The sequence below is a fragment of the Neodiprion pinetum genome, chromosome 4 (genome assembly GCF_021155775.2).
Source record: "Neodiprion pinetum isolate iyNeoPine1 chromosome 4, iyNeoPine1.2, whole genome shotgun sequence".
Lineage (NCBI taxonomy): Eukaryota > Metazoa > Arthropoda > Insecta > Hymenoptera > Diprionidae > Neodiprion > Neodiprion pinetum.
The window spans coordinates 32,457,815-32,484,305 of record NC_060235.2 but is presented as its reverse complement, the minus strand read 5'-3'; the positions used below and the strand labels follow the sequence as shown (position 1 = coordinate 32,484,305).

The 26,491-nt window shown below is 45.0% G+C and overlaps 2 protein-coding genes across 3 annotated transcripts in view; both read left to right on the top strand.

The window, feature by feature from the left end:
• Positions 1 to 24,280, top strand: part of LOC124217324 (klarsicht protein) — a 124,396-nt gene extending 100,116 nt beyond the window's left edge. Inside the window, exons 20-24 of the mRNA XM_046622734.2 lie at positions 4,607 to 4,788; positions 9,910 to 10,073; positions 11,628 to 11,829; positions 16,781 to 17,163; positions 20,005 to 24,280. Of these exons, the coding sequence (XP_046478690.1) occupies positions 4,607 to 4,788; positions 9,910 to 10,073; positions 11,628 to 11,829; positions 16,781 to 17,163; positions 20,005 to 20,302 (1,229 nt within the window). The 3' untranslated portion in view covers positions 20,303 to 24,280. The remainder of the gene's footprint in view (positions 1 to 4,606; positions 4,789 to 9,909; positions 10,074 to 11,627; positions 11,830 to 16,780; positions 17,164 to 20,004) is intronic.
• A 1,277-nt stretch (positions 24,281 to 25,557) lies between these two features.
• Positions 25,558 to 26,491, top strand: part of LOC124216791 (protein trachealess) — a 179,049-nt gene continuing 178,115 nt past the window's right edge. For both annotated transcript variants that reach the window (XM_046621754.2, XM_069135257.1), the window contains exon 1: positions 25,558 to 25,745. The gene's annotated coding sequence lies outside the window, so the exon portion shown is untranslated. The remainder of the gene's footprint in view (positions 25,746 to 26,491) is intronic.

Below are 26,491 nucleotides of genomic sequence, written 5' to 3'. Positions count from 1 at the left end.
ACTTTTAAAGCAATCGGATAGATCAATTTTGCCGAGCTGTCGCTGTGCATAGCTCGTATACGGCAGTCCGCTGGTTATCTTTCACGTGGCTGCTAAGTGATTCGCTATCTCAGCGGTTCATCAATTATACATCGGATTTCATCCCGCGGCATATGCGATAAAATAATAAAGGCCCTCTGAATAAAATTGCGATATTTGATAGATGGGCAGACCTTTGCAGTTGGATAGATCTTCGAAAGACAACAATTTGCATTTCAGACGTCGTCGTTCACCCGTGTCAAGTTTCTGATGAAACAATGGCGATGAATTGGAATCCGAATCAGTATATAATGCGACGGGTTCGCAATTCTTTGTAACTTTCAAATGGGATTTTCGAGTCCTGCATTTTATTCCACTGTCCAGTTGATCTTGCCCGTTGACCCGATCCGTTAAACGATCAGCTCACTTCACCTGCAATAATCTCGTCGTACCACTCTCCTTGCTGCATTTTCTCTTTACTTTCCTTCGAGTACCTGCAGACCCGTTTTGGCCCCTCAGGGATAGGATACGACAATTCGTGGCCTCGGGGTTCGTGGAAGGGGAAAGTCCCTGGAGTTAAACTGGAATTAGTTCCACTCTTCTTGCACAAAAGTAGGTATTAGCAAGGTGTGCATTTTGCATAATTATTGTTAAATGCCATTCGTGCGTAATAAGGATTATTCGTAAATGCGCATGTAATAATATATTCCCGTGTTGCAGGGAATGCAATAACACAGGTACCTGCGCGTTTCGCCAGTAAAATCCCACCTATAACGGAAAAAGTCACGGCATTGACCGATGCCGATGGAAAATTATATTGCGCCTTGGATTAGGAAATGACGGCGTGAACGAGAAATCGCAAATAAATCTGCAATTCGATGATTCGATCGGTAACAATTTGATACGAGAGCATTATGGAGCACACTTTTTACTGTGGAAATTTTGATACCGATGCGATGCCCATAGGATCAATTCGATCCTGAAAGAAGTTGATACTGAAATCGAACCCAATACGCTTTTTGCGATTAGTCTATACATCGTATCCATTAATCCGTTGCATGGCGGATCTACGAATTGAGTTTTTGCGCATGTTTCAAATGACACGGGCGATTTATTTTCTGCAACGAGCACTTCCCATGTTCGCGTTTTGCCAACTCGACCCGTCTGGCTCCCACATTCGTACGGTTTCCTGTATGACCCCGTTTTCATTTACAAGGCGCTTTTTTTCATATTTCTTGTCCCCGGCCGACACACACGACGTTTCGTGCAACGGACTCTTTCACGATCCTCGCGAGGCAGTGTGTTAGAGATTTAGAAATAACGGGAGCTAGCTAGTTACAACTTTGCTAGATTACAAAGTCAATTCCGAGCCATAGCGCGCCCTTCGTACTTCAATTGTTTCGAAAATGAATTTGCGGTGGTTTTTCCGTTCGTGATTGCTGTTCGCTCATGCATGAATACACATAGACAGAAATACATGTATATGTATATACTACGTACGTAGCCGCTGTTAGGTTAGCGGTATAGAGTTCTGCTACCTTTTCGCAAGTCGAATGAAAATCGTTGGTAAAAAGTAGCCTTGAATTATCGCCACTGGATTATTTGCAGCTACATATGTATCCGGATTATTAATATGAAGCGTAATTCACGTCGTGTGCTTGGAATCAATTTTTGTATGTAGATTTGTTCTAGCGAACTCCTTGAACACTTCTAAAGAGTGGTTCTATTCAAGAATTATAGGTTTAGAAATCAAAGCTGCAAAGCTCTCACGAGCCAAACGAAGAATACCGAGACGAACTTTTTGAATCTGGCCTCGTTCAACGATTAGAACCGTGTTACTTTGTACAAGTCTTATAGTTGTGACGAGAGAGTGACCCATTTTATGTATGCAGTGGGTTTCTTATTTCCACGCCCGCGTTACGCGATTGCCCAAGAAAATCCTTTCTATATTTTCACAGAGCACGCGATAAATGTCATTCCCCTTTCCCGCCGAGTTTAATCGTTTATGTGCAGCGATACCGCGTCCTTCTCGTTCGTTTTCCTTTGTATCTATCCGTTGCGTCGCATTACGCTGTGCTCAAAAATCCAACGCCCTGTTCCTCTAATTTCTGCTATTATATACAGTTATTACAGCGACCAACTGTACGAGCTATGCAGCGTCACGTTTGATTGTTATCATACAAAGTAAATTTGTCAGAGTTTCAGTGCTTCATAAATTGGCATATTTTCCTTTGTGCAACAAGCTTGTAAAAATTATTTAAACACAATATTTATTTTGGTGGCGATAGTTTCGTTTCGTGAACGATTTACACCGTGTATCACCCACGTGGTTAACAATTCTCTCTTCCACGATCTCGCACAACTGGAATGCAAACTGTCGCACCCACGCGTCGAGATGTAAGCCAAGCTTCCCACGTTTAAATTTCCTGTATCCAAAAATAGTGCGAACACGAAAAAAAAGGTTCACGCTGCAAGGCTTCCGTGAGTTTAAATCCAAGGTCCTTATATCCTTCAAGCTATATACCTATATACAAGTTCGTCGACTCGAAATTATCTGGTCCCGCTTTAAAAAGGTATCGTCGGATTCTTTGGCCTATTTTTAAACCACCCCTCAGCTCTCTCAGAATCCAACCGGAGTAAGTCTCTAAACTTGAAGAAATACACAGTCGGCAAGTAGTCCGATCGAACTTGGTCAGACGGCCCGAAGTTCGTGGGCTCATAATTCATAAAGCAGACCATCAAACGTACTGGTTACGCCATGGTCATGAACCGCTCCCGGTCTTCGCACAGGCGGTTCGGTAGTGATTGGTTTCCCAGTGCTGGAAGACTGACGCGCAGCAGATCGGCCAGTCAGTACGATCTCATTCTCTGTCACCGATCAGATAACGTCAAGAGTGAGTTTATCTAACGGTCTTGATCTCGATACCTTGCCTCACTCGGTTTCTTCAGCAATTCCTGGTTAGCGAAGAATCGCCGTGCCGTGAAGATTATTTTCTCGTTCAGAGAGAGCAGTGAATTTTTTCTGCAACACCGTGCAAGTGTGTTTTTCCTGTGTTTTGTACCGACCAGCATGACGAAGAAAAAGTGCAACTTGTGATTCAGCCTTACTTTTATATTCAGTGGTCAGGTCAACTTCAAGATCCGTTGGAAACTAGTCTCATTGTTTTTTAAAGTCTGGTTCGAGGCTAGGTAGCTGTAAAAACAATTTCAGGAGCTCGGTTCGTAGGAACAGCTATTAAGATAATCAAGTTCTTGGAATAAATAGTCGCTTCGGGATTCCGTGAATCAAGTACAAGTAGATACAGTATCAGGGGATACTTGACGTCCGGAATAACCAAGGTCGATCGCGTGCGTCTCAAGACATATAACCGTCAGCTCGAGACCCGCGATTGAAGCTTCGAAACAATTCAACAACAATTCGACGATGGTATTATTGCAGATACCGTTAAGAGTGATGAATCTGTTGCTGGTCTGGCAATGCAGTTCTCCTTTTCCCTATCCTCTTCTGCGACTATAAATTTTCCGGCCTATTTTCGGCCTTTGAGTCTTGCGAGGGGAAATGTATCGTCTTTGTTCCACGCCCAGGTAGAAGTTCGGTATGGCGTTGCTCTTTGCTGAATGAAGAAGCAGGTAAACGCGTTATTAGACCATGCGGTACACCGTGACATTAGAGGGACCCGAGGATTCTCGGTGTAAAATTGGCTCGAGTGAACGAACAACCAAAGACGGCACTAAAGAGGGATAGGACGGCGAGAAGCTGGTGAGAGGGAGGCGAAGCAAATCAACTTTCGACTTGTTCTATGTAGGCTCGTGGTGACCGCGGTCGGTTCTTCTGCAGTCGCCGTATGTGTGCCACACGCCGACTGACAGTCGGCCCGAGTACGCGACTCTTGATTTCGGTGACGTTGCTCTCCGGCTTTCGTTATTCGCGACATTAGCTGCACCTCGTTGCGAGCTCGTTTGCGAATCTTGCCGATCGATGACAACAGTGGAACGCGTTCTCCTGATAAAGTGTGATTAAGTTCATGTGATATTGCGTCTTCCCCGGTGAGCTTGCAGCACTTGCGTAAACAGTAACTCCCTTGACCTTGTTCCGACTTGTTCCCACTTTCGCTTCTCCTTACATGCGAGACCGATGCGTTCTTTTTAGGCGCCGATTGCATTTTCGATCTTCGATTTGTGTCCATTGCTCATTTAAGATCCATCAATTGTGCAGCCGTTGTGATGGGCACGAAGGCGCGGCATGTACTCTGAAAAGATATATTCCATGTCTCAATTAGTCTAAATGCATCGCATGACGTGCTTCGTAAACTGGAATTAAGCTCGATCTGGGATGGTCGGCAGGGTTTGTTACGTGGTCGATCCTACAGTCGAGCACGAAATCCCGACGCTTTGAGACCTAGATTTTTATAACACGCGCGGTTCGATGTGATTAACACACCTTCGTACGCGCGATGAGTGCGAATCAGATCGCGGGTTGCGAAATGGGTAATTTTTTGCACCCTCTTCGCGGCTGTAGCTTTAAGAACTTCGCTCGTTTCCACATAGACGCGAATTCTAAAAGTCGATTTGTCTCGCTTGATTTCAGGTCTGATAGAACGCTGGGAGTCGCTGTCAACCCGCGCTGAGGAAGCGCGAAGAGCTGCTGCCCTTCATCGGGACATGGCAGCTGTCCGAGTAGAACTCCGAGCTGCCCACGACAGACTTCTTTCATACGAAATTGTTCTCGATCAGCATCATCTTCTCGACGAGCGTATCAACCAGGTCACTGTAAGTATACCTGTGTTACGTTTTCCACGAGTACCGCGTGCTATCACCTGCAACGATTTTACGGTAATTTTTAAGCGGTCTTATCAGCGAATCAATTTATGTGGGAAAGAGCAGCATATTTTTATCCCCTTTGTCGGAAGATTGTGAAGGAATTAAGAGATTTTCGGTCAAGATTTGTCTGTATTGACTCACGACTTCGGTCATCGCTAAATTCAGAGTTAGTCGTGATAAAAATGCAGTGTCAACAAATATTAGCACGTTAAATTATTCTACTCTTTACCGACATGTGTTTAAATTGTTCACGTAGGACGTCTACATGCATACGGATATCATTGGTCATTTCGTGACTTGCGAGCTCATTTTTATTTTTAAACTCAGCAAATTTATATGTACATGGTGTTTGTCGCTATTCTGGCCTTTATATCTCGAGCTTTAATTTATATTATTATTATATAGTACGTTTCATCGAAATTATAGAACTGATAACAATGTTGTCTGTTCTGTGTATCTTCGTTAGATCACAACTTGTATTCACCCGTATCTAAAGAACCCTTCTTATCACTATCTTGCCCAAATGAAAACAGTATTATATCACAAAGTACCATTTATTTCAGTCACTAAAAAATTGTAAAACCTCTGGGCAAAGTTCTACATTCCGCAATCACGCAGAAATGCATTGTCGTAGGTAAAATAGTAATCAGGCGCTGTCGAGTTTTTTTCGTTTTTCTTTTTCTTTTATTCTTAAGTATATCTTTATTTGAGAACTAGAGGTGATTAATCATCTCGTGAGGTGATCGATCATCTCATGTATCGGATTTTGCCTATGCGAACCGTGCTTCGACTTTACAACGTTGAACTTTGACTCGAAATGATTCAAGGATCTGTTAATTTTGGTCCACACGATTGTATTAAACTGCAGAGGATGCAATTTTGGAAAGATTTTCGAAACATGAACTCAGTTTTAGGACTAAAATTCTTACAATTATTACTATTAATTAAACTTTTATGATCGGCAATATCTCTTGCACAATCATCGCGGCTTAACTCACGAACCAGATGAAATTAAATTACCACCGTAATTCTGTTCCCTTGACGTAATAAAGTCCCGGCATGTACCGACGTATCGATCCAAGTAGCTTAGCCTGCGAATGACGATTCCTCCGTTGCCGACGCCAGCTACGTCTTTCCTCCTTTCTTCGATCCAACGTCTCGAGCGCCGACAGACGGTATTACCTTATAACTTGTAACATGTGATCTATGTTACACGCCGCGTCCTGAACTCCGTGCATTCGGTGATTACCGTACCTCCGGTTTTACGAGAGTACAGCTAGAGTTCGTTGATCGTGATTAATTGATTAGAATTTATAATACGGTAGCTAATGATTAGACAGTAAATTGATAGATTTATAAGATTTGTTGAAATTGATTACATTAAGTTCAGTCCGTTATAGGAAGCCAAGTTCCCTCTGTTTTTTTCAAACGTGTTTATAAGGTTGTATAATCGTGTCCGAAAGTCGAGGAATTGAACATAAAAATGATGGAGAAATCAGATTGCTCGAGGTTAACGACGCATTCTATTATCGAGACCCAATTGATCACTCTCATACGTATTTCGATGGAAGTAACTAATGAAGTGTTTTTAGTCCCTATCGGTGAACTTTTCCGGAAATTTCTACCACGTCGTACTTAATACCTCACCTGCCATTCCTAACGTCAACCAACTTTCTTCATTTCTCGTTCCTTTCCCCGATTCTCGAGTCGATGAAATGCATTTCGACGCCGAGGAATTTGGCAAATTTATATTTCTTAAGATATTGAAATGAGAGCCGCGACTCTGGCGGAGTTTCGCCGCCTCCCGTTCGGAGCCGAGCGACGGTGGCGAATAGACGAGGATATAAGGATGAGAGGCGGTGAGGCGGAGGGGGAAGGAGAGCGAGAGCAAGAGCGTAAAAGCGTAGCCGTGTCGCACGTAGGCCGGCCCTCCGTCCGCCCGTCTGACGGCGACGTGCCCAGAATCGCAACGCCGGCGCCTCGCCAACCCTCGCAAATTCCACCCTCTCGCGAGAACCGCCACCACCACCTCGCCGAGGAGGCCAAACACATGCGCTCTATCTATCATCGAGATGTATTAGCGCCCGACGATTGCGCGCGCGCGAGCAAACTCGTCCCGCGTACGTCGTTCCACGCCATGCATTATGCATCGCTGACACGCCGTCCGTCGCGAAACGCAGAAAACCGCGTCCCCATTCACGTGCCAGCATCGGTATCTCTTTGTTCGCCATCTATCGCTGACCTCTCGACTACTATTCGCCCTCTTATGACCCCCGGCGACCTCGGCCTTCGCTGCCCGGCGGTAAACACTCGGTGACCGGAAAACTATTCGCTTCGTGGAGTTTTTTTACTTTAAATTGCAGGAAAAATCGCAAGGTTTCGACGGAGGACTGTATTTTTTTAATAGGAAGTTTTCAGGATTCGAAGATCTGATTCCGATTAACAGGAACCTAGGCACGTTTTCGTGGATTAAATGGAAGGAAATGAAAAAAGTATCGTACAGTTTTCAGAATCTATGGCTGATTATACACTACGAAGTATTAGAAAACGGCAATTGGGCCTCTTTTAAACCTGCAACATCTCGCGGGAAAGGTCAGCACATCACGCGAAGAACCTGGTTTTGGAACGTCGTCCCCAAGCTTTAGTTTCGGAAAAATTTCGGGTGTAAAATTTGTGTCGCGGACACGCGTCTGGTTTAATATACCTGTATCATGTAAAAAAACGGTTACAAACATATTATTTTTTCCCAAATATCACATTAGGTGAAAAATACCACCCAACGGTCCTCCGAATACAAACATCGATGTCGGACATGGTCATTTGCGTATTGGCAAGTCCCCTTGCGCGGTTGAAATCAGGTATCGCAAGCGCATCACGCATTCGTAAACAGGCTTGCGTTGCATTTGATCGGGTACCGTGTGGCTGTTATGTGTCTCTATGACGCGACGCGTAATACTACCGGGTTATTGTCGACATGGAAATTGAACGTGCCGATGCGATTAGTTCGTTCAGTTTACAGGGACACGGCATTTGAAGGTATTTGAAGTGGAGAAAGAGCGAAAACTCGGAAAAGGGTGCCGTTCCAGGGATCCACCCGTTTTTAGAACGTTCGATAAGAAATCCGAATACCTTGATTTATGCGAAAGTAATTAAGAAATCTACGGACAGGTAGGATATTGGCCCTTTTTTAGGTGCCGTGCGACGAAGGTTCGTTCGATCGCAACGAGCCGCTCAGGCAGCGTTCGTTCGAACGAAGAGGACAGAGGGTAAAAAAGTTGAATCCTTAGCGACCTCCGTCGACGTTCGGTGCATCGTCGTGTTATTTCGAGTTCCTTATTCGGCAATCGGTAATCGCTTAGCATTAAAGAAATTTTGCTGCAAGCGCTCGAGATCGGGCAAAAAGTCGCGATGCATTAAGCTCGCGCAATTAAAATGGTAGCAGGTTACCTAGCTATCCGCCTATAGTACGTATCATCCACGCAGCCGATGCTGCTGTAACAGGTCTTAGTCCCAGTTAGCGTTGCGGAATTGCGCTCCGTGAAAAACTAATTTGCTGTTTAACAGGGTACGTGCAGCGTTCTCGGGACGCGCGCTTCTTGCGTGTTCTCGGTGGGTCTTCTGGGGACAAGGAGGGAAACACGAGCGGATAAATGGAAGGGGGAGGGGGGCGAGAGACAAGAGAAAGAAAAGGAGAGACGGAGAGTCGGAGTCAGAATAAGGCCTCATAGGCATGCAAGCCTCGGCCCCCTGAAGCCGGCCGCTCTGTATACTGAATTCGAATCAATTGATTGGCTGTTGATTGGAAATTGAATTAGATTGGAATGCGCGTGTCTTGAGCGACCAGGGTGGTAGCGCTCTTCTCGCTCTGCGCTTGGAATACCAATCGCGAGACGACGGGGCGGCAGGGTGTGGGCCACTTCGAGTCGACGGGCGTTGGAGAAGGGCTGCTCCCCGTCGACCTACGTACCTAATTCCGCAGTATTAAACCTCTCAGCCCCGTGCTGCGGTGTACGCCTCGGTGTAACGCAAGCGTTACATATTGTAAGTACCGTTACACCGTGCATGACCGATGCACCCGCGGCGTAAACGCGTCCGTTTGCATACAACGCACGAGGTGTCGAAGTTACACGCGCGTGACCGATGCCCGAAGTCCGTTTCAGGTCAACCGACATTTGTACGACGCAACGGTGTGTCGGGAATATCAGATTCCTCGGAGGGATCTCGGACTTTGGGTTACGATTGTTATAGATACATTTGAAGATACAGCGTCGTTACTCCTTATCCGGTCCTTCTCCTGCAAAAGCGATACCTCAATTTTGTATAATCTGTGTCACTGGTCAGTTCTCTCTCGAATTCCTGGTAATTGTGTTTCCCACGTCAGGAATCAAGGGAGAAAAACATCCGGGGAAAAGTCGATCCTGACGTTGGGTGGGGTGGCGGGTACGCGGTGGTCGCATAAACACGGTTCCTCTTCGTTCCGGGATGTAAAGGTACTTTGTAACCAAGGAGTTCGGTGGGCGGATGATGACCGCAAGGACGAGCTTTACGAGCACTCGAGGTGCTGGTCACGCGATCGACGGGAGGTGCTCCTGCAGGCGGTATCCGTCCGTCGTCCTCTCTCGCGGCGTCGTAAACCCGGGGTTATTTATGCGGCCCTCGTCGGCCGCCTCAAGTAGGACGTCAGGAACGTGACAACGGCCACCACTATCCCTACCATCAACCCCCGGCTACCCTTATAGCTTATTTATACCGCGCTTCGCATCTACTCATTTCGACGAGTCTGTTATACAGATACAGAAATAAAGTAGCACTGCTCGTATCGCAAGTTTAGTTCCTTGTTGATACGGTTCGAGGAGAAGAAAAGGCTCTTTGGCAACCGTAAAACAGTTGCGCAAACTTACTTGGGCTTCAAGTTGAATGCTCTCAATGCCGTTTATTTTCTTCCGGTACGCCACAATCTTTCCTTGATTCGTTACAGTGGATCGCTTGGTCCTTGTGATACAGCCAATTAACTAGTCTGCAGGGTTCTTCTTTAGTTTACGTGTTGAAGATGCATTTTTGATGTTTCAGGGTGAACTGGCCACGCTAAGGGAGCGCAAGACGGCACTTCTGGCACTGAACGTCACGGCGCACCGCCTGGTTACGGACGCCGGAGTTTCTGGTTCCCCTGCATTAACGGCTCTCAAGGACGAGGTGGCTGACCTTTACCGAGTTTGGGACGAGACGTTTCAAAAGTGAGTAATGAGCCCTCACCTAAACGCTCGTAAGGGTTTCGAATTTTCCTTGCATCCCGCTGAAGCGGTTATTGAATATTCATACCCGATATTTATCCCCCACGTTTTTCGGCTCCTCCGGGAGTCGGCTAAGCCACGTGAGGTCATCACCCACTGACCGGTCAGCCGCGATGTCTAGTCCGTCGAGTGACGCAGGGTAAATATTTTGAGAGGTAATGAAGCCTCCAAAGCAAACAGCGGAATCCTTGGTCCGCAGCCCCGGCGGGGGCCGTCATCCCTCGCCATCCCCGCGGCAACACCCGTCCCGCGATTACCAGCTTGACCGGCATGACCGTCGGCCAAGACTTTAATCACGACTGATCCAGGCGTCGACCGTCAGGATCCCCGAGCATAGCCGCGAACCAAATCCCCTGAGAACACCGCATCTGCGTTCGCCTGTTTTGCGAATCCACGCCAGGATATTACCGGGAACGTTTTGCGGGATCTTGGCGCGTTGGAAATCATGGAAACCTTCGTCGAACCGTGCTTGCAGTTTATTTCCATCGTCGGCACGGAAAGATTACGATGAGGACCGTCGACTGGAATCGGTACCGCGTGTGTTTTCTCCACGATCTGGAGGCTGGGGTGGCCACCTACCTACACGCGGATGCCCGGATGAATCGTGAGAAGAATTCGAATCCTGTTTCGGGGGTCCTCGTACGGTTCCAGCAGGGGATGATCGTGACCTTTGCCTGCCGGCCCAGTGGGTCAGTGGTCAAACCTTTGCGGGGATCAAACCCCTATCAACCCGGGGGATCAACGGCTTGGGGGAAATTAAAATTGGATTATAACTGCGCTGGTCGGACAATGCCGCGTCCTCGCACCCCAACCTGTCGGAACGAAGGGCGAGGGGGAATGAATATCCGGGAACTCCGAAGGCCGGTTCGAGGCGATGCTTGTGCCGTTGTTCCTCCGCCAATTGCATATTCGGCTAATTATCCCGAACAGCTCGGCTATATATCGATGCCGACGTCAATACTTACCCACGATTTGTTTGCCGACGTCGCTCCGGGGGTCTTTTTGATTGGTTTCGGGTAAAACGTCTTTATTTGCAGAATACCTTATACGAGAGGGAATCTTCTAATAGTTCGGCCAGCTCGTATTTACTCAACCCCAAAGTTACGTTATTTCCTGTTCCTCGTCGTCTAAGCTGACAGTCCGACGGACGCGTGGACAACTGCATCGCGTCGATTCTCACCCTCGATCTCGTGTTATACACATACCGCTGTTTTGGCTTTTTCGAGACGCTCGGCGTATAGAAGTATCTTCTAAAATACGCCAACCTCTCTCATCCGTCATCCGGAAAGCTTCAAAAGAAACGAATCTTTCCTCTTCCGTGTAACTTTTCGCGAAAGTTTTTCTCAGCCTCGCAGTCGAGCACTCAAAATAGTCAGCTGACGGGTATAATAATAGCCGACAGGTATTGGGTTGCGCCAAGCTTACGTGGCTGCTGTTTCCGGTGCAGTCTATCCGCTTTTTCTCCACTTGTGAACACGGCCGCTCGTTATTTTGCAGGGGAAACCAGCAGCTGAGCGCGTTGCAGTCGATCCAACAGTTTGCCGCACGTCTTACCGAGTTGCAGAGTGCTCTCCGTAAGGACAAGGACACGCTGGCCGTTCTCGACGCTGCACTCCAGGCTGGGGCTGCTTCCGAGGTCGCCTCCTCTGTACGTGACGTCGCGAGACTCCTCTCCGAGAAACAGGACATTTGCTGCCAGGTGAGTTTTCTAATTCTTATAGTATCGAGCGAAGAACTTTTTCCCAAGAGGTTCCTAATCCTCCCTTGATTCACCCTTCGAACACCGAGTCCCTCGACTCCCACCCGTAAGCTCAAGCTGCGATTCTTCGAAGTCGCAGATCAGATCGACCGTGCCGACGGAGTCGAACAGTGGCACTGAGATTCTCTTGCAAACGTTCAGCCGCGCGGGTTTCCGAGGTCAAAGGTACCATCGCCCTACGACCCGAGCGGATTGCTAATTTAAATCGATTTCGTTCACTTATTACTCGTAATGATCCGTGACCGAATAGAATCGCTCGGTTCGTGTCGAAGCGTCGGTTGCAGGGGGCTGAGGTACGTACGTAACTTGGCCGGACCTGCCCAGGGGCCTGACCGAGGGGCCAGCCAGGGGCACTAAGTGCGCCGCCGACGCGCGGCATGTTTTGCATCGTGATCCTAGGAAGTTCGTCCCTCGCCCCCTCGCCTGGGCCTCCTCCGTCCTTCGCCCACCTCCCCCATCTCGTAATATTACCGAGTAGTGATCGCTCGCTCACAGATCTTAGAGATCTTGCCGACGCCGTTCCCACACTTTGCCGCTGATCGCTTGCCGACCGCTCTTTATTAGCTCTGCGGGTGTAATTGAAAACGATCGTTTTCGGGTTGCATTATAGGGGGCTTTTCAAAAGGATTTTCTCAATTCTATCGTCGTTTTGTCCGCTGCTACAGTACACAAACATTCGCTTTCCTGTCGCGGAAGTAGCATTTAGAATTTGATCTACTCTTTTTTCTAAAACGCTGATTTCAACCATTTTTTTTTAAATTTACTAATCTCCACCTGACCTCGAAATTCAAGGTATCGCCACTCGGTGGATAGTTCTCAGTAAATTTCACCAGTTTGAACTCGAGTGATGCACAGATATAGGTATAAGGGTCTTGGTTACACGCCCTGCGGTATCAAGAATCGAGAAATTACGATCTCAAGTCGCAAAGAGCCAAATCTGAGAACTTCGGTCGGAGTTTCTTGCAGCTGAAGAATCACTTAAACGTATAGTTTATCAAAGTCAAAGTTAGAGAGCCATCGAATCTCGCCTACGGTCGAAATACGAAGTAAATACTAAAAAATCCGCAGCCCTTCCTTGATTTTCAATCGGTAAAGGTGGTTGCGAGGTGGAGCCGGTGGCAATTATTCAGGGGTTTTGGGGTGGGAAACGAGCCCCCTGGGTGCAATCCCGGTGCATAAAGTTTGCAGTAGCTGGTGGTATCGCCGAAATACGAGAGGGTTTATTGCGTGTGCCGACGAGGTGCGTTTATACGACCCTGCGCCACCTTGCGCTCTTTTCTCTCACGCGGTTCGTCTGTCAGTTCGTTCATTCGACGGCCGGAACTGATTCCATCTGAGGATGAGAGTCAATTAAGCCGCTTGGCTTGTCCAGAACATATAACTTAGAAACAATAAAGCGATTTCAGGGTGGTACGGGTCGCCGGAGGTCACGGGCTACCGTAACACTCCCGCATACCTTTCTTCTCATAATTCTTCTCGCACAGAGTCCTGCGAGGAGGGAACACATTGTTCCACTTCTCGCCCCCGCCTTACCACCCTCGACTAATCGAACGAAGGTGCCTCCGGCATCCAGCACCTCCGAACATATCTAGCTATAGCACGAATGTGAAGCGTAAAGCGGATGAGAAGTGAGACCGCTGATCTCTGCTCTTGATTTCTTCTTTTGCGCTCGGCGGGTTAAAATATATATATATATATGTATATATATATATATATATATATATACGCGACGCTTATTATAGTGTGGGGGCGTGGAACTGCTGCGTGGGAACTTTGCGTGTTCAATGCGTTCTTGTGCAGTCTATTTGAAAATTCAGCCGCGAATGATAATTACCGCAGCATCATTGTTTTTGCTGTGCTCTTCTCTCATCTCTCCACGGACCTATAAGACCATTACGGACGAATTATATCTCGCCCCGACTGACTGCAGATATTGTACACAACGTAAAGAGGAAAGGTGATTGCATCATTCTAGCTTCGCTGAAATATACTTCGATTATTCACGATTTTTATTATTTCTGCATCACGTCGCTCAATGTTTTTTATCACGGTACTGCGGAGGATAATTTTTTCTCAAAATCAAACCCCACTTTCGCGCGATAATCCGTTCCTCCCCAGCTATAACACAAGGCATCGTCGTAGCCTAAGGCGGTGTCTTCGAGATTCGGGATTTATGACTTTCGTATTCATAACTGCTGTGCAGAATCTGACGTAGCAGGGTGTTCCTCGGATTACGTGTAGTTGAAATCGAGGAGGGCGAAGTAAGGTGGTTCATAATGGCTTGGGAGGTCACGAGTAGAGCTTTCGTCCCGGGAAGCTGTACACTACCTCGATACCTATAGTTATGTGCGCCTAAAGAGAGCGCTCGCCCGTTTCTTTGGGTGGGTAGGTACACCATAAACGCTGGAAGGATCGTCACGGGGGCCGAACTAGCTTCGGGGTTGTTGTTGACTGATGACGCTTGTCGCTGCCGGCGCGTGGCTAAACGCCGTCGGATCCCTTCGCCTCACCCCGCTCTATTTTCCCAACATCCGTCTCGCATTTGCATATAAAGTAAACCCCCTTGAAATCGCGAGGCGGGACCCGCGTTGGCGGTGGCGATAGAAGAACCTGAACTCAGGCGCCACTTCCGATTGCTCGAGTACTCATTTCGCCTGTCGCGAAGACGGACGGCGCCCCCCCTCCATCCCCTCGCTCCTTCGAGAAGCCTACTTCTGATAGTCAAACTCCCATACGAAGGAAACAATCCGATTTACAATACCCCGGGGCATAATTCGCCCTCCCCCCCCCCCCCCCCGTATTTTTTGCATTCCTTCCGCCTTCACGTCCTTATTCTCTTTCTTCTTATCCTCAATGGTCTTTTCCCCTTTCTTTCGTTCTTAAGAATTTTACCTCTGTTGATATACCTTCGATCTTAGATCCGCCCTCCATGTCTACGTGTACGTAATTTTTTCTCCGCTCCTGGGATGTAGAATCATAAAAAAAATGAAAACAACGGTACAACGGATTATCTCGAAACAGGATATATTTCATGCTGAAAAAAACTTGATCGAAAAAACATTAGTTTTAGTTAGTTTTTTGTTCGCGCGCGTTGTGAAACGGAACAAAGAAATGGTGGCAAAAAATCCATACATTTTGATAGCTGTTAAATAAAATGTAAGAAAATGCATCGGGTTAAGGAAGGGTGAGGGGTGGCCTGGCGGTTCAGAGGGTAAAAGCGAGGCTGGAATCGCGGCGACGGTGGCCGGGGCGTCGGGACGGTCGGCGTCCTGCAGCACGGGCTCTCTTGGGAGGCTCGATCGTTAATCGCCCCGGTCATTCCCTTCCCCGTCACGTTCGCGGATGGCCCGTGGAATCAGCGTAAAAATACAAATTTAATATCACCCAGAGCACCCCGGGCGTTGGCCAGTATCCCATCGCACCGTTTCAACCTCCTCGACACCGGACCGAAGAGGCGGAGGATATCCACTTCTGCAAATGGATATATCCGAATGGAGCAGCATTCGGGGCTAATCGCTGATATTAGACGTCTTACACGTGCGAACCGCGGTCTTCGGGCGATTTCCGCATTTCTACAACCTAGACAATGCAGAACGGGCGTAGAAGTAGACGAGCCGGGGTGAAACAACTTTACTTCTAGACGTAGGAAATATTTGATTGTTTCCAAGTAATTTTTCTACGATTCATATTCCAATACGTCAAAATTGGTAGTAATTGAATTTTTTTGTTATTTTCTCCGGAAACGTCACGCGCTCACGACAACAATCATGTAACCGATTAAAGTCTTGTTGCCGAAGTACCGTGTTTGTCAAATTTCCGATTTAGTTATTGACAGCTGTTCGGATATCTGCCTTCGATTCAAAAGCCTGAACTTTAATCTTCCTTCGTACTTTCTTATCTACCTTATTCTAGGCCTGATGTACAACTTGCGCAATTTTTTTGCACACAATCTGTCGTTCCGAATATTGCAAAGCTCAGACCAGGAATCCATGTTCCATAACGAACCAAGTTCTCACAGTAAAATTCGCAGAAAATCTAAAGTTCCAAACTCAATGTACGAGATTGATCTGAAGGATATTTCCACTTGGACCTTGCAAATTTTTGCATAGGAATCACGATCGGACGCCGTATTTGCGAAGGGCTCAGGTTACAGCACCTGCGATGTGTACCTGCAGAGGTTGTACATAAGTACAGCAATTCGTGTACGTACACGTACATGCTCATGTACCTACGCGAGGGAGTGGAGATACGTTGCGGGAATATATAGGTTACCGTACGTATGTAGAGGCCAGGTTAGGCTAGCTCGTACTCGGAGATGCTGTTTGGTATGCGGGTCGCGCTTTTCATTACCGGAGGCTCGTTCGGCGCGTCTCCGTCTCTCGCTGCAAACAGCCTAAATCTACTCCCTTCCTCGCATCCGCCGCAGCTCCGTCTCCTTCTTTTTTCCCTCATCCCGACCTCGTTCCATCTTTCTCTCTCTCTCTCTCTATTTCTCTCTTTGTTCCTTTTCTTCTCTCTCCCTCTCTCCTTCTGCTTCTGCCACCCTCGACACGATCTCTTCTCGGGTTTTCTAGGGTGCGCGGGAGTCCATATACCTACCTACCCTAGGTATCTAACTATCTCTGCACCAGCTCACTCCACATTTTTTTTTACGTATCCGCATCATCCTCTCGTACGCCTTGATCTTACGCTGCTGGATTATACAATATTCGACATCGTGCACCGTGGTCTCTACGCTCAGCCCGGTGTTTCCTAGCCAACCTGATCCAATCAATACCCTTCCTCCGTTATCCAGCTCTGTTATATTCAATGCCATACTCACGAAATATCTTGACTCTTCGTGGTCTCCGAGTTGTTTCTCAACCTAGAAAATTTTACACTTTGATTACAGAACGGCGGACTAGCTACAAAGGACGCCACGGTCACCGAGGTCGGTGAGGAAGGAGCGACCGCCGCAGCTATGGTAATAGCCAACGGAGGTCTGCAGGAAGGAGGTTCCTTGTCTGACAGCGGAATATCGGACAGCGGAAGCGAGCAGGAACTCAGCGAACGGGAGCGTCGTCTCGCCGCCCTTCGTCGTTTGGCACGTACCCTCGAAGCTCAGCTAGCACCGGGGAGCGAAGCGCTCGTTGAACTCGCCAAGAGGGTCGAAAGCGCCGAAGTCGAGCTTCGCGGACTCCAAAAGCAGTGCAGAGAGTTGATCGTTCGTACCGCTGCCAGCGTCGAAGCTCGCGCTGCGAATCGGTCGCGCAATCAGGCTTCGAATTCGAACAGGTACACTTTTTTCGCTTGCATCTTTCCTTTTATTGCATTATAGTTTCGTCTTTGCGTCGCGTTTTCAAACCTTTCACACAAAATTTAATGTTCAAATCAATGACATTTAAATTCATCGGGAACGGAGAAGAAAATACTGCTCGATAAATGAGCCACTGTTTCAGGATGGAAAGATATAAGTAAAAATACCTCGGCGATCATACGTATACTTTTCGTCTAATTACTGTGGGAATATCCTGATATCGCTACCGCAGCACGACGTTAGGCACACTCTGGCAGATAGGTAATCGGCCTGTAAATTGTGAATCGATTTGAAGTTTGCCTAGCGGAAATTATGGTCCATGACTGATGCTCGGGATCGCGGCACGGAGTGTTGCGTAGGTGTTGTGAGCGATAAGTAGGATGAGCGGTCAGTTTTCGCTGCGGCAGCTGCCGGGTGCGATACAGACTTCAGACCTCGGCATTGCCTGCAACAGCTCTTTTCGTGGGAATTCTTCGTTTCGCTTGTATGGTAATAACGAGCCTGCAGTGCGAAGGAATGGCCAAGCAAGGTTAATCGATTTGAAGGTTGTCTCGCGGGAGCTGCGTTCCTCGATTACAACGTTCATCCCATGCGAGCAGACAGATTGCGTAGCTGGTAACGGATAATTACTGTTACCCACCAAAGAAAGCACGTTACATACGTATATTCGCCCATATTTTCTTGCCTTGCGCTTAACACTCAGCTCGCACCGCGTTGTAAGGTGTGTGTGTATATGTATACGCCGGCATACAAGTTAACTCGGTTGTTATTCAAATTTTTTTCGTTTTCGATGACAAGCGTTAAATTCCCTCCAAGCGCCGATCACCTTTGGCTGTGACCGAACCCTTTCCGAATCCTTTCCTGGCGCCGGTCTTTGATCCCTTCGAGTCAACGCTCGCTCTTCTTGTTCGTGCATAATTGTATCAAAACGCGGATTACACACGTATGATTCAAACTTTGCTTCGATTATCGGTGTGCAGAAATTCAAAGGTCACAAGTTCTCCCGCGATTTCTATTCCGCTCCATGCGGTGCTGTGAGATAAATAAATTATCGGTCTGGCAGGAGGATGCTTCGGGGTGGATTCTGCGAACCCGCGTTGCGGCACGCGGTTTAATGAGAAGTGCCAACGATCTGCATAACGCACGAAAGAGATGGAGAGGAATGAAGGCGCCAAAGCCGGGGGAGGGGCACAGTCTCATTTGAATAAAAGAACTTAGCAGTGAATTAACAAGTGCTACTGCAGCAGGGGGCGCCGGGGCAACAGCTGCGGAAATGAGTTATAGCTTCTCATAAGCGAGACATATTGTTCCCGGCTTTTTTTCTCCTTCTTTTTCTTCCCGCCTCTCTTTTTTTCTACGCCTCGTAAACTTGCAAACTCCTTCCGAAAAATTTGAATTTCATTATAGCTAAACTCTCTTGGTCTTGGTAACAGTTTCACTCCTTACAGTTCGATAAATAAAAAATGAAAAGAAAGATAAAAGACACTTCTCACAAAATATAACGCAGACTTGATTCTTCCACTGCTTTCCAATCACCCTGCAGCAGCATTCGGATCGTCGATACCTTTACACAAGCGTCAAGTTCGATTCTGAATAATCGACATCCGGTCTACGAAAAGAGTTTGAAGTCGGGCGGGACTATCGCAAAAAGGCAGCTTCGGTCCCTTTCGCCTTCCCAGCCGGGGGCAGCTATACCCACCACAGTTTTGTTAAAGTAGTCGATGTGTATGCGAAGCGAGGCGTCGACCTGCTGCCGTTTAGCGCGGTACCCAACGCCCCTCGATGCTACACCCCCATGAAACGCCGCAGCATCCACCCCGCACCCTCGACCGCGATGTCACATGCGGAAACTCCACACAAACAGGCTTTAAAACAGCCGTTACAACCGGCAACTCTCTAATTACCCACACAATGCCAACTACTGTAATTCCTCTAAGCGTAGGCGTCGCGTTGTCGTCTTTGCTGTGTAAACGGTGGCGTAAGACTTGATAACATGTCCCAAATATATCCACCTTCAAGTTATCTAGGTCAGTTTACTTGGATGCCTGTGGCCTATTTATAAAGTAAATCAATCGCAAGGGATAACCCATAGAAATCCTGTATAACGTTAACTTGTAAAATGGTACGCTCTAAACCATACCTTGCACTGATTGAAATCTGCGTCGTTCAATAATTGTTTCATCGGGCGATTCTTATTCTCTTCGTACATACTCGTTCGAAAAATAGGTAGACTTCGCGGTATACAGATAAAAACCAGAGAACGAGAATTGAGAAAAGGTCGAAGATGTGACCCGCGTCAATAATTGTGTGGCTCTGCGCAGGGTACGAGAATCCGGAGCGTGAGGAACCTAATTTAACTTTGTTTCAGGGATTTTTTTTTATAGTTGCGTTTAATCATTGGCGTGCAGAACCATAATAGGTTTAGTTCTCGCGGCACCCGACCAACGTCTCCTATATTGCGTCGTAAAAAAGGTGTAAAAAGCGGGAACGGTTGGCAAAAGGGGGCAGCTCCGTTTCTCCAGGCTCCGTACCCACAGTTCAGCTACTGCAAAACCACCCCGGCATACCGAGGTTGTAGTAGCTGAAAAAGATTGCTTCCATTGTAATAAAATAAGACGAAACAAACGCGGTTGGCTCGCGTTATACGGTTACCTTATACGTGATACACTGATACCCATATATCGAACTGACAATGAGAGCGAAAAGGTCTTCGATCAGTGATCGAGACGCTCTCGGGATTGATTGTCACCGATTCGTTACTGACCAATTCGCTCGTCTCGCCCGTAATTATCAGGCGAAATTTTACTCGACTGTTTCAGCAAACGCAAGAAAAATTCCAAGATGGACGAGGACGCTGAGGTCCCTGGCGAGTTGTCTCCAATTTCAATAAGCGGAGGCGGAGGACTCGTCGGTACCGGCGATCCGGACAGCGATCCTGGACGTCCCCGCGGATGGGTTTGGCGCGTCCTGAGGGCAGCGCTTCCCTTCCAGTTGGCCCTGGTGGCGCTTTTCTGCGCTGCCTGCCTGCTCGAGCCGCATTGCTGTGAAGCTGCGAACACCTTGAATCTCTCTCTGACCCCGCAGCTTCGCTACGTCCGAGGACCGCCTCCGGTTTGAGTTTGATTACGAATTGTCTTCATAGCTGTTTTATGTGCCGCTAAGGGCGTGTCGGTTTCTCGGCGATGCGAAAGAAAATTTTTGATGCCCTGCTTCTGTGAATTTTGAAGAATGTCTTGCAGTGACTGTCGGAATGACAGGCAACGGTGCTGGGTTGAAATCGAGGAGTTTTTACCCTGAATTAGAGAAAGGGTGGAAAACGAAAAGTAAAGAAAAGAAAATAAAAAAGGAAAAGAAACGGCAACGTGAGGAGACGCTGTGTTTTTTCTTATCGGCGATACTCGCAATTCCAGGAGCTGCGTTGAACTGCGAGAAGTGACAGGTAAGCAAGGGAATGGTATTTACGAGTTTGAAGCACAAACTGTGAATGAAATTCTCACAGCTGTCGATGAAGTAATAATCGACGCAACCTCTTCAGCTGGCGATAATATTCGTTGCAGCGTGGTGTATATGAGCGAGATTGGTGATCGTCGAAAGGACGATTTTAACGCAGGGATAGCTGCGTTATGTTATGTTGAATATTGCTTTCGTTTTCCAATTATTGTTAATACCGTTCTTAGGTATAGAACCGGTGAATAAATTTCGCATTGCTGATTGAATGAAAAAAAAAACAAAGAGACAGAAACAAGTAACGAATAATCAGCAATTATAGTCGTATGAAATAATTATGAAGGATTCTTTAAAGCCTTTACAGTATAGACAGAAATATCCTTATTTCACAGTCTTGTACATCGTGAAATTAATCACTGTAACAGAACACCAGTAGATATAACAATTATCAGTAGTTAGCTGTGTCGAGATATCATATTTTTTACTAGAAAAAAAAAACAAAGAAAACGAAAAAAAAACATTGAATTTTTATTATACGTTGCATGCTTGTAGAGCAGATAGTGAAGTTTAATTAATTAAATGAAAGAGGATGTAGGGACGAGTTTTAAATTTTGATGTTATACAATTTTCAACGAGCTCAGAACACTCATTTCATAATATAATATTTGTTTATATATTTAAAAAAAGAAATTCTTAGGTAAAGAGAAAAAATCCGGCTCTGTGGAATGTTTCAGCTATATCTAGGTACGAAAAATGCGAGAAATTGTAGTTATTTTCGAAAGTAAAAATTCCTTGCATTCGTTCCGAGTCCTCTTTGGCAAGATTATTATATAATATTTATATAATATGGGTTTATAAAACATATATTATGTGTCGTAGTTAGTTATCAACATACTTATAATTTAGAAATATCGACATGAGCCCGTTCAAGTACATAATTACATGTACTGCAATGATTCAGGCGATGATGTATGCGTATAGTGCTATTCGAATGCCGTTTGTATGCGTAGCCGTAACTGCAACGCAACTTGTCAGCAAAGATACACGATTCGACGGTATTTAATCAAAGGGTGACCCCCGTGTGCCGTTTGAATACTTCGGCCTGACAAGTGTGAAAATCACGGCATGAAAAAAAATGGACAAAAACTTTTTACGGTAGTACTATCGATACAAAAAAATCGGAAAACGGATATGTCCATCATTTGTCGGTTGCCACTAAATGACGTTCAGTACCCGGGGATATGAATCGAAAGTGGACGGTTCCCCCTTTTAAACTTATATGCATGGCGCTGCTGCGTGCGTGCGCGACTGTATATAATATACCCTAAGTTTTAATTACTGAAACTACCAATTATAATATTGTAATATATTACATACATTATAGTATAGTATATATACACATATATACATATACACGAGTGAATAATCGTAGGACACGAGTAAATCTATCGATCTTAAATTAAGACTTTAGACGTTGTGGCGTGTGCGATGAGCTGTGTTTTATAAACCTCTACATACTTAAGTTCTTTTTTTTAAATTTTTTATCCAATTTTGTCCTGTATTTTTTTTTTTTTTTTTTTGTTCTCTCTTTTACATCTTTTCTTAATCATATTTCGGCCAAGGTTGTCGACCCTTAGTCTCAGCTTGGACCGTCGGATGCTTGATGGAGGTTTAAAAACCTACCGAACTGAAGGAAATGAAGAGAATTAAGGACTTGATATACCGCCTGCAATAACGAAAGCGTGGAATAATCTGAGCTGAGACAGGCGTTGACCGTTATGACATAATCGCCGAAAAATGTATCTAACAACTTAAAACATATGTATAGGCATAGTTATCATGTTCCACGATACTTTACGATGTGTCGTGTTGTTAATCGGCTGTCTTTCAAGTAAATTTACCTACTTGATGAGACGCGACATGACTTTTGACCATTTTACAAATTAACAATTTTTCCCTTTTATGCATGGCGTGGGAACGAATGGTTGGTGAATATTGATTAGAAGCGAAAATGTGGCGTTTTATCGTCCTCGCCCAACCAGCCCGGCATTAACATGGAATACCATGAGTACTTTGAAATATAACGTACTTTCAAGTACGACGAAATACGCAAGTAGTTGCATATTGTAATCGCCTTGAAAACTGACAAGTCAATTACATTGCGACGTAAGATAATGTATAATTAGCGTTATCATATGAAATTAAGTGTAGGATCACCATACGTACGTTTTCTTCTCGCCGCTATGCACCCGCCTTCTGGAACTATTTACGGTTCTGTAAGATTTTCGTGAAACTTGTTTTTCCCTCAAATCCTGCCTTGGGTGGCGTCTTCGGAGAGAAGAAGAGTATAACCGGTAAATCCAGGTCAAATTAACTGCCTTACATCTAACTATGATAATGTGTATAAAGTACCTGATAATAAGAATATTTAATAACACAAATAATTAATCATAATATAGAGCTATATTATATTATTTACAATGGATAGAATAATTCATTGGTATATGCTTGAAATTGGTGTTTTAGCCGGAGGTCTTACAATGCGTTTTATCTCGCGCCAAGTTCGTCGACTACGTGAAATCCATTTATCGATCAATGATTCGCGACGGTTGCTGATTTTTCACAATTTCAATATCCGCAGTCACAATCAATGCGACGATGAAAAATATGAGAAGCAAAATTAAAAACTGAGGAAACGCCCTAAAAAGAGGCAAACATGATATATACCTACATCTTAACCTTATATTATTGTATTGACAAAGGTTTTCGTGTTTTATATGTGCGCGAGCTTTATATAAGAATAAAGTTTTGAAAAGCTTGATTTGAGTAACGCTTTATGTTTGAAGCTTGACTGGAATGGATTATATTTTTTACTGATTATTAAAAAATCGCTTATTTTTAATCTAACCTTACGAACTGTGTCATCCAAGTTTCGTGTGAAATTCGTGAGAGTTATAGAAACGGTTCGTTTTACGCAATTCGAATCGACTTCCTTTTCGCGAAACCAGCACTGCGGAAAATCCTGGCTATCAATTAGCAAGTTTAATATGTAGGGTAATTTCCTAGGCGATAAGAGTTACTATTAACTTTATACCTAAACATATAATCAATGAAATTCAATAATTCCGATTGCTCAAACGCATCTCATCAGAATTCCATCAATTATACTTTCGTTAAAAATCTTTTTTTTCCTTCAAATCCGAACATAAACTTGAGAAATGGAATGCAATAAAGCAAAGTAAAATGATAATAATATGCAGCCCGCCCGATCTCGTTACAATCAAAATGCCTCCGAAGTAGTCTCTTCACTGATCATCATTTACAAGTTCACCCATATACGTCATTCCACAAACTTAATTCATTCACAGTCACGCACGATCTGTAGTCACCGATCTAACCTCTGTGGCGGTGTTCAGCCATTTATTGATTACTGTACCGGTATATTATATACGCCCAACCGTACATCAACATTGTAATAAAAAACGACAAAAAAAAAAAAAATCAACAAAACTATATGTAAACACTATCGTAATAGTATATTACGATTTAGTTATATCGTAGTTTTTGGCATCATTTTACTTTATCAAATATATTGAAATGTATTTTAACATTTTTTAATGAATAAAATTCGTTTCGATGCAAACGAAACATTCCTCGATTTTCTCGACACCCGATTCCTAGTAGGTATGTGATCAAATCCCACCGAACATAAAAAAAATTATATATCAAAGTAAGGTACGTATTGTATAATATTATTTCTTGAAATATATTTTGGTGTTGATTTGCAATTAACGGAAAATATCTGTGCCACTGTACCCAGTGGTTATCAAGTCAAACGAAAAGAGTGACAGCGATGAAATGAAAATGGATCGGTCTTGGTCGTAAGGTTATCGCTTTTCTGTCTAAAAACGATCGCCCAGAGCTAGTTTGCCAGATATTTTTGCCAATTATGGAATAATTTAAGTAAGAACAAGTGAACCTGCATTGTTATTGACATAGTGGAATCACCATCATTTATACTCGCAGAATTTTGGAAAGTAGTATAATTTTCATCGGGATGATCGTAAATTTGGTTGAATGGTAGAAATGAAGAAAAAAATACCATACATACCAGCATCTCAAAACAAAAGTGACCAACTTAGATCGGCTACCGTTTCGAAACCGGAAGTATGATTCGGATCAAAATCATCAACACATCTTTGGGATAAGAACGGTGTCTGGTGCAAATTTTATCCGGTCGACTGGAATCCTATTCACAAGGAACCTGCGCTCACATCTCTACTTCTGAAATAATTTTCAATCTTCATTTTCAGTACCAAAACGTGCTTCCTGGGCAACTGTAGAATTTTTTTGTCATCCAGGCGTTCACTAACGTTCACCAACGATCGTGCCTAATGGAAATAGTAAAGTTAAAAATGGATGAGAAAGTTCCGAAAACGCGCGAACGTGTGCACCCAGAATGAAATTTACGTAACGATTCGGCATTGTTACACGTTTCCGAAAGAATATCTAATTTAACGGTTATAAACAACACGTTAGACACGGGCGCGACATGCTAGACCACGGGTTCTATTCTTTACGGGAAAATACGCACAATAGTGAAAGAACAACCAGAAAAAGAATGAAGCAGATCAACTCTTGCTGTAAGATTTTTACCAGCATTCTACGGTTTTGTGGAACGCTGACCGAGCATCGTAGATAATTCTGTCGAGATATCTGAACGGTGAATTTTAACAGACACGTACGCAAAAACCCGTGTGTTAAGGATTTTACGCATGAAATCGGAAAAATTCGGTACACGGTTATGTACGTTTCGATTAATTCAAGCGAATGATTAACGAGCCATAAGGTCGATGCAAACAAGAAATCAATTCAACACAATAGTAAGTAACCTCACACCAATGGGTTCCGTCTTCAGATCAGTGATTGTAGCGGGTCATAGTTGTTTTGGTGACGGTTATCGATCGGCTGAGTCAGTGTTGTTTACATCGCGAGTACTTACAGCTTATCTACGGTGTCCTGAGGATTTACACGGGGCAGTCCGTCGGTTTCTCTCGGAGCGGCTACACGCGGCGGGAGCGATTGAAGGCATTAATACATCTCGGGTATAGAGGTAATATTATAACCGTGGAGCGGAAGGGATCGGTAATAAACGAATAAAATGAGTGAAAATAATAGGAAGCTACAATAATAATAAGAAGAAACAAAGTAGAAATAAAGCGAGAAGATAAAAATATGAAAAAGTAAAGAGTAAAAAAAATAAAAATAAAATTTATAAAAAAAAAAGAAGGAAAAAAAAATGGAGAAACATTCTCTCGAGGTAATTACAGACGATACTGAAACTGCATTTCCAAAGGCTATTCGTAAAATGGTAATGCCGCCTATTCCTCTAATAATGATTCCCTGGCGATTGATACGCGCGGGATGATTGCTGTGTTCCTTCGGCCAATTGTGGCTGCCAGGGCGAAGTAGCTGGATGGTCGCGGCGAGATACTCGAGGTCAAAGGCCGAGACCGCTGTATCATTACGGCGCTCACCTGTTCCTATGCCAGAAGACCATCTCGCCGCTCGATTTCACTGTTCCGGCATATCCGCTTCAATGATTTTTTCCTTATTTTACGATGCGAGCATCGACGCGGCCGTTTCGTCTTTTTTACTTCTTGTTTCAAATATATATTATACCTACTTACGCGTCGGACTTACGGTGCATTAGAACATTCCTCCTAAGTAATAGGTATCAAATTTTCCTAATTGCGGCAACGCGGTATATACGTAATTATTTTACAGGTGTATATCGATTAGGCTGTTTCAGAAAAAAATATCTTACCATTTTCCACCGTGGCACCTCCTAAAAAGTTT